The sequence below is a fragment of the Solanum tuberosum genome, unplaced genomic scaffold, assembly GCF_000226075.1.
Source record: "Solanum tuberosum cultivar DM 1-3 516 R44 unplaced genomic scaffold, SolTub_3.0 scf00273, whole genome shotgun sequence".
NCBI lineage: Eukaryota > Viridiplantae > Streptophyta > Magnoliopsida > Solanales > Solanaceae > Solanum > Solanum tuberosum.
The window spans coordinates 539,356-550,494 of record NW_006239195.1 but is presented as its reverse complement, the minus strand read 5'-3'; the positions used below and the strand labels follow the sequence as shown (position 1 = coordinate 550,494).

Genomic DNA, 11,139 nt, shown 5'->3' with positions numbered 1-11,139 from the left:
ACCACAGACATAATATTAATTATTTAATCTTTTTTGAATTAGAATTGTTATTATCGGAAGGTGCTTTACATTATTATTAGGGATTATAATATTTTAGTCACTCTGATAAATTTTATGATAAATGACTTAATATATTTAATTTTTAAAATTAATTAACAGATGTGCTTTTAATTTCATTTCATAAAGTATGCTAACCACAAATATAGAATAGTGGTACAAATTAATATATACATATATATATATATATATATATATTAAACGGTGAAACAATTAATAATTTTAAAATTTTGTAAATATTTGTAAGTAAAAGAATCAAATTAAAATGTATATTTTAAATAATTAAAAATTAAATTACTTAGATATCACATGGACGAGAATTAAAATTTATCAACAAATAAGGGACCCAAAATACTACTTAATTTACCTGTAAATATACTAAAATGATTTTTTTTTCACTAAAAGGGGGAAGAAAATGGAGAATTAGCTTACCTAATACTCTCTGTGTTTCAAATCATATGTAGTAATTTCTGAAAATATAGTTATTTTAAGATAAAAAGTTTTATTTTTTTATATTTTTAGTGCAATTGCTTTTGAAGACTAAACGTTTCAACAGAAAAAAAAGTTCAATATTTCTTTTAAAGAACCTGTAAAAAAAAAGTATATGACAATTGACACATAATTTGAGACGGCAAGGAATATTAATCCTCTAATCACTGCATATTTTTTTAATCATTTTCGAAAAGAATTGTTATTATCGAAAGGCTATTTACATTATTATATAATTTCAAAAACGTTAATTATTTCTCCCTAGTAATGGCTTTATTGTTGGTCAACTTTAGTGGTCCCACAAAGGGACAATTTTCTCTATTATATAATAAATAGGGTGCATCAATTATCAACCTTGTGAATTGATTTTGTAAGAAAAAAATAAGATTAACATTAATAATATTGCTATATTTGGGTAAAAAAATTAATATTATCAAGTAATCATGATGACCACATACTGATTCCTTTTTCTTTAATTTATGAAATATATGATTTCTACTAACTAATTCAGCTGTTTAATATATTAATTAAGCAATATTTAAAGATTGTAGTTTATCAAAATTGCTAAAAAAAAATAAAAAAAAATTGTACTCTAGGGTGCGTAAACACACGCTAGAATACAATATTGTTTTTTTTTTTAAAAAAAAATTCATCAATTGGTCGATATCCATGTTAGAGCGTGATTAAATTAAATTTCGTATCAAAAAATTTCACATAGGGAATAATATATACTTTGATACACATAAAATTTTAAGTTTGAATCTATCTTTAAATCACTTTATAACATCAGTTTCCCCCCTAATATAATGAATATGGTATACACTATCTTTTGTAATAGTATGATTATTTTTTACCCATTACAAGATCAAGACCTATTATTTATTGAAATCTTTGGGAGTTTTCACATGAAGTATTATATCATGCGTTAAAAATGCGAACTCAAATAATTTAATTTTAGTAAATGAAATTTGTTGAAGAGTCATATATTGGAAAAAAAAAGAAATAATTAGTCTTTGTATATGGATTTTAATTCTCCCACCGCAAATCAGCTTTCGAGATTAAATTTGACCCAAGATTCATTTTAAAAAAATTAAAGTGAGAAAACATATAACTTAATCGTAATTAAATAAAACAAATTCAACAAGTGATCACATTTTATATTAATTGTGTCATCTCCACCTTCCGACACACTTAATCTTAAGTTTCACAGCTCTAATCCCCACCACTCCACACCCCTACCTCCTGCTCACGCATTCTATAATATTTGTCTAAATTATATACAAAGTATTAATTTAAAATAATAATTTTTACTTACATATCAAACACAAAAAAATAGGTAAGAAATTCACCTATTTCTAGATTTTTCTCGTAAAATACTTTCTTCAGATATTACATTTAAAATTATAATTTTACTTAAAATCCTCTTATAATTTCTTATAACTTTCTCTCCTCTCATATGTAACAGCTTACACTTAGCTACTTAAATAGTTAAAAGGAAAATATGAAAATAAAATAAAATAAAAATAACTTCCTACCGAGAAAGAATAAAGTTGAATAAAAAATAAAGAAATTATAATGATGTATTACTACGTGCACTCTGAAAATTGTACATTAGTGATGTAAGTAAGCAGTAAAGAAGGATTAGCATTAACCAGAAATGGAAAATAAATCCAGAAAAAATTAAGAAGTGGAAAAAAAGATATAAATAATTCACAAGAAAGGGAAAAAAAGGCAAATTACAATATATATAATGGAATTTTAAAAATATATTTTTTCCTTAATTTGAATTTTTTTTATAATAAAAGTAGTAAGAAATAAAAATGTGTTTGTTCTAAGAATTTTTAAACAATAAAAAAAACAACTGAAATATTTTTTAGACTTTTAGCATAATTGCTTTTCAAAAAAAGTTTGTTTGTGTAATTTATTTATTTTTTTCAAAAATTGTTATTGAGAAATTCTCTTCTTTTTACTTTTTCTTCTTTACTATTCACAAGTTAAATCACACTTTTTTTTAAAAGAAAAATACAACAATAACATATTTAGTATAATCTTATAAATGAAATTTGAAAAAAATAATAAGAAATACACAAAATTTACCTTTATTTTTTGAACAAATTTTAAAGAAATGCAAGACATAAAAAGCTAGTATAACAAAAATATTAGATAAAGAGAAATATAACAATAAAAGCAGTAAAGATAGTTAAAGTAAAAGAAATAATATATATTAATAATACAATTTTAAAAAATAGAATAATGTAATATAACAATGATAATACAATAACTCAATAAGTGAGCAATTTGCTTCTCTAGACTAGAACTCTTGTAAATATCTAATTATCAACTAATCATCTAACATTAAACGTTGATCTCTATGTTCTCCAATTTGATATCATATTTTTGATATGTTAAGTTAAATATGTGTCATGCTCTCTCTAATCATATTTATGAATTCTTCCTCGATTCTTCTTCAAATCTATCACTCGCCAACCTTTCGTATCTCCTCACTTATGTATATGTATTCCTCTTTTTTACATGTCCCAAAATCATCTCAATCAAAAAACTATATAACATATTTCTTTGTATTCATACATTTTGTTTGTATTTGCTTAACCATTAAAAAAAAAGCCTTATTAAATAAATAATAAAGCAACAATGGATGGGAAATAATATATTATCTTTTGATATAAAAATACAAATTGTTGGGTATGTACTTCATTATTTTTTCCTTAAATTTTTATTTATTATTTTTTTTTAAAAGGAGAGAGAGAAAATGGTTGTCTTCATGCCTTGGCAACCTAATTTCACTTTTCCCAACTACAAACTTTTTAATTTTTTTTTTAATTTTTAATTTTTAAAATTTCAAATTTTTCTTTTTTTTTCACCGGACTCCAAATATTTTCTTAACCATAACACATAATTTTCCTGCTTTCCATAATTAATTAATTAATTACCTAATATTTAATCATTCTTTTTTTCTTGTCATTATTATTATTATTATTATTATTATTTCCTTCAATTACGATTCAGACAATCTGAAGAAAGTTAGGAAAATAAGCAAAATCCAAATTACCCTTTTCTTTTCACTCTACAAAAACTCCATTTTTCACAATTTCTCATCACTTATTTTAGCTAAAAATTCAATCTTTTTTTCTTTTAATCTCGCTCATTATTTCTCAAAAATAGCTAAATAATTTTTTCCCCTGTTTTGCTCTGTTTTTTTCTTTTCTTCCTCAAACTTGAAAAAAATGAACAGCTTCATCTTTTTTCCAGTTTAATCCTTCTGTATTTCTTTTTTAGCTGGTAAGATTTAATAAATATTTAATCTTCATTTTTCATTTTTGGTTATTTTGAGTTCTAAGTTCTTGTTTTTTAGTCTTTTTTGCTGTTCACTTTAGAAAAAATGATGGGTTTTTGAATAAAAAGGTGATTTTTTTAATTTGTTGATTTTCTTGGTGATTTTTTTTTTTTTAAAAATAATTAAATATGAGTATGAGTGGAGTAACAGTGGTGGGATCAGATGCACCATCAGATTACCATGTGGCACCTAGGACCACTGAAAATCCCAGTCAAGTTTCTGGATCAGCACCTCAAATAATGACTATTGCACCAACTCCGGCCACCGGTGCCGGCGCCGGAGCACTGGCGTTAGTGAAGAAGAAGAGAGGTAGACCAAGAAAATATGGACCAGATGGAGTTGCTGTACCGTCTACGGCGGCAGCGCTTTCGCCGAAGCCGATTTCGTCGGCGGCTCCTGTGTCGTCGCCGGTGATTGATTTCTCATCGGAGAAACGGGGGAAAATCCGGCCGGTCGGATTAGTTAGTAAGCCTCATATGCCTAAGTTGGAGGTTGAAAATTCAGGTAAAGATTTTAACTTTTTTGTTTTTTTAAAATGTTTAGTTAGTGGTAGATTAATATTTTGGTGTATTAAGCTCCCGTTATGTTTACTTTGTGTTGTTAGTGGCGTAACTATATACACTTCATCGAGAAAAGAAATATTGTACCCAAGGGCCGAGCTAGAAACCCATCTCGATGTAGTAAGCTTCCGTTATGTTGTTAGTGGAGTAACTACATAGACTTCATCGAAAAAGTTATATTATACATAGGGGCGGAGCTAGAAACATATCTCGATGTAGTAAGCTTCCGTTATGTTGTTAATGGAGTAACTACATAGGCTTCATCGAAAAAGTTACATTATATATAGGGGCGGAGCTAGAAGCCCATCTCGCTGTAGTAAGCTCTCGTTATGTTGTTAGTGGAGTAACTACATAGACTTCATCGAAAAAGTTACATTATACATAGGGGCGGAGCTAGAAACCCATCGTGATGTAATGAACTTCCGTTATGTTGTTAGTGGAGTAGCTACATTGAGTTCATCGAAAAAATATAATATTATACATGGGCGGAGTTAGAAACCTAGTAACTTTTGCTAAACTAGTGTATTTCTATTACGAAATTTATTAAATATGTACAAATATTAAGTTTAAAACCAAGTTATTAACATTTGAAATTGTCGTTATAAAATTCAGAATCCATAAAATTAAAATTCTGATTTCGCCTTTGATTATACATATATAGGTCAAAAACTACTTTTATATATATATATATAAATTGAATTTTTTAACAATCTTAGACCACATTGAGTTTATTGTATGCAGTCTTAGCTTGCATTCATATAAGTGGACGCGTATGTAGCATATAATCCATTTTGGGTTCAATCGAATGTAACGTTTCGATGTAGGTCATGTACACGTGTCTGTGTGCATGCCGCGTGTGTGTAAACTATCTCGATGTACTAAACTACTGTTATGTTGTTAGTGGCGTAGCTACATAGATTTCATCGAAAAAATATATTATATATATGTACAAATATTAAGTTTAGAACCCAGTTATTAACACTTGAAATCATTGTTATAAAATTCAGAAGTAAGTCATTGTCTCTGATTAGACATATAGGTCAAAAACTACTTTTTTTTAGATATATAAATTAAATTTTTGAATAACCTTAGCCAAATTTCCTAGCTTTGCTGTCGCATCATGTATAGGGTTCGGTGAAGGGTCGAACCACATTGAGTTTATTGTATACAATCTTAGCTTGTATTTATGCAAGTAGATGCATATGAAGTATATAATCTATGGGGGTTCAATTGAACGCAACATTTTGATGCGGGTCATATATACATGTGTGCGCGCACGCATGCCGCACGTGTGTGTAGAATATCACTAAAATTTCAATAAATATTAAATTCTAAACTCATAATTTCAAATGTATAATAGGAATCCTGAAAAAACTATACAATTTATTATTAGTACCAAGAAGAAATGTTAAAATGGATTTTGGCAGATCAATCAGGTAAAGATTTAAACTTTTTCTAATGTTTAGTTAGTGATGGATTGATATCTCGGGTTGTGGCATAGCTACGCAGACTTCATGAAAAAATATATATTATACATATAGGTCAAAAACTACTTTATTATAGAGATATATATTAATATTTTGAACACCCTTAGCAAAAATTCCCGACTTTGCCGTTGCGTTATGTGTAGGATCCGGTAGAGGATTGAACCACATTTGAGTTTATTGTATGTAGTTTTAGCCTGCATTCATGCAAGTAGACGCGTATGTAGTATACAATCTATGGGTTCAATTGAATGCAACGTTTTGATGCATGTCATATATGTGTGTGTGTGCACGCGCACGGTGCACATGTGTGTAAAATATCACCATAATTTCAACAAATATTAATTTCTGAACTCATAATTTCACATGTATAATGGGAAAAATCAGGTAAAGATGTGAACTTTTCTATAATGTTTATTTAGTGGTGGATTAATAGCTCGGGTTATTATGTAGCTACATAGACTTCATCAAAAATATATATTATACAGATATGTTAAAAACTATTCTTTTTAAAGATATATATTAAATTTTTGAACATTTTAAACAAAATTCCTAGTTTCGCCATTATCTCATGTTTTGGGTCCGACTGGTTGGACTATATTGAGTTTCATGCAAGTAGACACACATATAATCTATGGTTTCAATTGAATGCAACGTTTCGATGCTGGTCATATTTACGTGCGTGTAAAAAATCACTAATATTTCAAATGAATATTAAAGTTTGAATGCATAATTTCAAATGTATAATAGGGGTAAATCTAGTCAGTTGGGTTAGTTAGTCACTAAGCTCTTGTTATGTGTAGGGTCCGCCGGTCCGGTGAACCACGTTGAGTCTGTTGTCTTAGCTTGAATTCATGTAAGTTGACACGTATGTAGCATATAATCTATGTGTTCAATTGTACGCAACGTTTCGATGCAGGTCATATATGTGTAAAAAGTCACTAATTTTTCAACAAATATTAATTTTTGAACTCATAATTTCAAACGTATAATGGGGAAAATCCGACCTAATTAAGCCTAATATGCCTAAGATGGATGTTGAAAATTCAGGTAAATATTTGAACTTTTTTACTGCTTATTTAGTGGTTGATGTAGCCGTTTGCTTGTACGTGCATATGCTCTTGAACTATATAAAAAAAGAAAAAAAATTGCGGTGTTCTCTTAGTTCAGTGCACTAAGCTCTAGTTATGTGTTGACTTAGTGAACGGTCGAATCACATTGTAGCATATAATGAATGGGTTCAATTGATCCCATCATTTTGATAAGGGTCGTATATAGAAAAGAAAAAAACGTCTAGGTGTGTGGTAGTCCAATGAACTAAGCTCCAGCTATGCTTGGGGTCTAAGAGGGTTGGACCATATTGGGTCTATTATATACAACCTTATCCTTTATTTATGAAAGTCGAGGCGTGTGTGTAACATTTAATCAATAAGTTCAATTGAATCCAACATCTGATCCGGATTGTAGATATATACGTACAAAGTCGCTAAAATTTCAACAAAACTTGAACTTCATGATATAATTAATTGAGCTTTGTTTTTTATCCTATATATTTTCCTGGAGGGTGGAAAACTATTCTTAAATATCAATGAGCATTTTAGTTACAGGTGTGTAAGCGTGTTTGAAGGTGATTTAATGTTTGAATTTTTTCTGTAGGTGAATGGGTCTCATGCTCCGTTGGTGCTAATTTTACGCCCCATATTATCACCGTTAATACTGGAGAGGTAAATTTGTTAGCCTAAGTATGTGATTTTCATTGGAACTTTGTTAGTTTGGTGCTTCGCGTAACGTGTCTTGATAATCACACATATAGCCCTTTCTCTCATTCAGTATACGTACTGCATGAATTTCTTTTTTTCATACAGTACTCAAATATGATGTGCAATTCATCGTCAATTGTTTCACTTGCTAGTACATCTCGAATTCTCAATAATTAATTAGTCATTTTTCTCGGATTAATTTCATGGCAAGTGGCAACCGTATACATGCATGTTTTAGGACTATTATATATTGAACTTCATTATCGTTATTTTGGTTTTCATTTTAGGATGTCACCATGAAGATTATATCATTCTCTCAACAAGGGCCTCGAGCAATATGCATTCTTTCAGCAAACGGTGTAATTTCAAGTGTTACACTGCGTCAACCAGACTCTTCTGGTGGCACATTGACGTATGAGGTGCTGCAGCTAGTTATTCTTTCATATTATGGTTAATCTTATCATTCATACTGTTCAGTGGCATCTTTACCTCTTCTTCGGAGGTTTAAACGTGAAAGATCTTCAACAATTCTCTTCGCGTTTGTTGGAAATTCAACATGTATCTTCAAGTAGTCCCAAGTCAAATTAGACTAAATCATTAAATTCCAGATATTGTAAAATTTATTATCCTTGTCTTGTTATGGGGTTAAGTCTATATAGACAATAGTAAGTGTACAAGTCTATCAAGTGGGAACTTCATCTATTGACTATGGTTATGTAGAAGCCTTTATCTACTTTACTTTAAGGGGTCGTTTAGTTCAGAAACAAAATTATGCAGGGTTTTATAATGCAAGAATTGTAATACCGGGATTGCACCTTCCTTCCTATATGGAAATTGATGAAAGGCGTTGTCTTTGCGCATATTTATCTGGTTGACATTTGTGCATAACCTTCCTCCTTCTGTTGTTCCTGCAGGGGAGGTTTGAGATACTGTCATTGACTGGATCATTTATGCCATCCGAGACAGGAGGAATGAGAAACAGATCCGGAGGAATGAGCGTTTCTCTAGCAAGCCCTGATGGACGTGTTGTTGGAGGTGGAGTTGCGGGTCTACTAGTTGCTGCCGGTCCTGTCCAGGTATTGTTTCTTCTATGGTTGTTTGACGGAAACATTGTGCATATTTTGGCGATAATTTTTTACTTATATCCTCTGATTTCACACGTTTAGTGTAGTTTGACCCGTCATAGCATGTCATCTACTCTCTTTCCTAAGTTATCCACCCGAAATTATGGAATAGTTGTTTTCAAAACAGAAAAAAAGGTTCAATTTTACCCTGTTGTTCGACTTATCCTCCGTTATATTCTGTGGTCATTCATATATTTGTTGTTAGCAAATCGTATCATATTTTCCCTTGACTTGACGGGTCTCCAGTATGGACTTGGCGGATTCCACGTGTCAAAATACTTCAGTAAATTGGATTCCATGTGTCAAAATACTTCAGTAAATTCATCCATAATGATTTAAAATTATCCTCCGTTATACCTGAGGTAGGAGAATACGAGACAATTTGCTAATAGTAAAGATATGAATGATCTTAAAGTATATCAAATAGAAAAATTAAGATATTTCGTATGGTTGAGGTTCTTTTCCACAGTCGGTGAGCAAAAATTAACCTCTTTTGACAAATATGAAGCGGTAAAATTTGTGACAAAGTTAAGGGATGAATCTTAACCTTTTTCCCGAAATATGTTGACTCGTGGAACCCACCGATTTCACACTTGAGCTCCGGGCAAATTCAAGACAAGTTGCTACCTACATGGTATGATTGGTTCCAAAGTATACGGACAACAACAACGAAGTATACGAACAACAACATATTCAGCTGTGAATTAACATTTGTTTTTTCTTTTGTTGTGAATCAGATTGTTGTGGGGAGCTTCCTTGCTGGAAATCAACATGAACAAAAGACGAAGAAAAACAAATTGGAGCCTATAACAGCTGCTGTTGTTCCTCTATCTAGTCCAGATATTGAAGAACCATCATATAATCAGTCTTCAGCAAAACCTACTATGCCCGCTTCCTCGATTAACTGGTCATCATCGTTGGCAACTGAGTCAAGAAGTAAGACAGCTGACATCAACATAACGTTGCCTGCATAGGAGTCCGTCCGTTCTTATTTGATTGATCCTTGATTCTCACATCCATTTGTTGTTTAACTTGTTTGTCAACCTCGAGCATGTCATTTTCCTGTTGAGGTATGTCTAGTAATCCGAACTAGTTTTTGTTGTAGATGTATAATTGGTTTCATCAGGATTTATGTTAAGTAAGTTAGAACCAAGGTAAATTGATCATCTTCTCCTCATGGAATGTGTGTGAACTATTATAATTACCTACAGGAAAATCAAACCCCTCCCATGAACGATTGATTGATATGTTTTTCGGACCAAATTTATTTTCTCCTATATCGTCTCTTCTCAATTGAAGCGGACGATTTGGATTTGATCATCTTCATAGTGTGACAGATGGTGGTCTGTACATGGCTTAAGAACAAATCCATAGGCATATAGCTAAATGGTTTGTTGTATATTATAAGTAGGGGTGTACATAGGTCTGTTTTGTTTGGTTTGGTTTTTCATTAAAAAAAAACCTAAATCAATTATGTCGGTTTATTAAATTTAAAAATCAAATTAAATCACATAAAGTCAGTTTTTTCGGTTTCGGCTTTAGTCGGTTTTTTTAGTTTTTTACAACTATACAGTATTTGAAAAAGAGATCAAATATGTTTTCATTTATCTGTGTGATAAGCTAAACTTAAAAAATGTTAAATGAATAGAAATTTTTGAAAATTTGTAAAATTCACACGAATACAGAATATTTTTTTTGAAATATCAACATTCATTATGTTAAATTAATAAGATTAAATGCTACAGGCAAACTGAATACAAAACAAAATATTCACAAAGTAAATTGTTAACTTCGAATTTGAAAAATTATAATAATATAATTGTAACTTCGGATCTTAATACAAAATAAAATATTTACAAATTTTACAAGCCCAAATTTGAAATAAAATATATAAACATTGAAAACTATAAACTAACTAAAAATATATTAACAAAGTAGATTACAAATAAATTTTTTATCTATAAATAAAATAAAATTTTATATATATATTATGTCGGTTTAGTTTGGGTTTGGTTTGACCTTTTTTCTTGGGAAAAGGGTCAAAAATGTCCTTAACGTATTGGAAATGACTCAAAAATACTCTTCTTCCACCTATTAGATTAAAAATGCCCTTCCATCCATCTATTTGGATAAAAATGCCCTTAAGGTTAAATTTAAGTTAAAATTACCCCTCATTTTAACAGAAACTGATGTGGCATAAATAATTTTTTAAATTAAATATGTGGCATTATTTCTATTGGTCCAAATTTAATTAAAATTTAAGTTTAAATTACCTCTCCTTATAACAGAAACTGATGTGGCATAAATAAT

General features: G+C 30.0%; 1 protein-coding gene across 1 annotated transcript; it reads left to right on the top strand.

Moving 5' to 3' along the window:
• Positions 1–3,573: 3,573 nt before the first annotated feature.
• On the top strand, positions 3,574–10,074 carry LOC102578251 (AT-hook motif nuclear-localized protein 1-like). The gene is made up of 5 exons (XM_006358303.2): positions 3,574–4,405; positions 7,602–7,669; positions 7,993–8,124; positions 8,620–8,781; positions 9,567–10,074. Exons 1-5 carry the CDS (start codon positions 4,030–4,032, stop codon positions 9,801–9,803), a joined length of 975 nt encoding a protein of 324 aa, XP_006358365.1. The 5' UTR covers positions 3,574–4,029; the 3' UTR covers positions 9,804–10,074.
• The last annotated feature ends 1,065 nt before the right edge of the window (positions 10,075–11,139 follow it).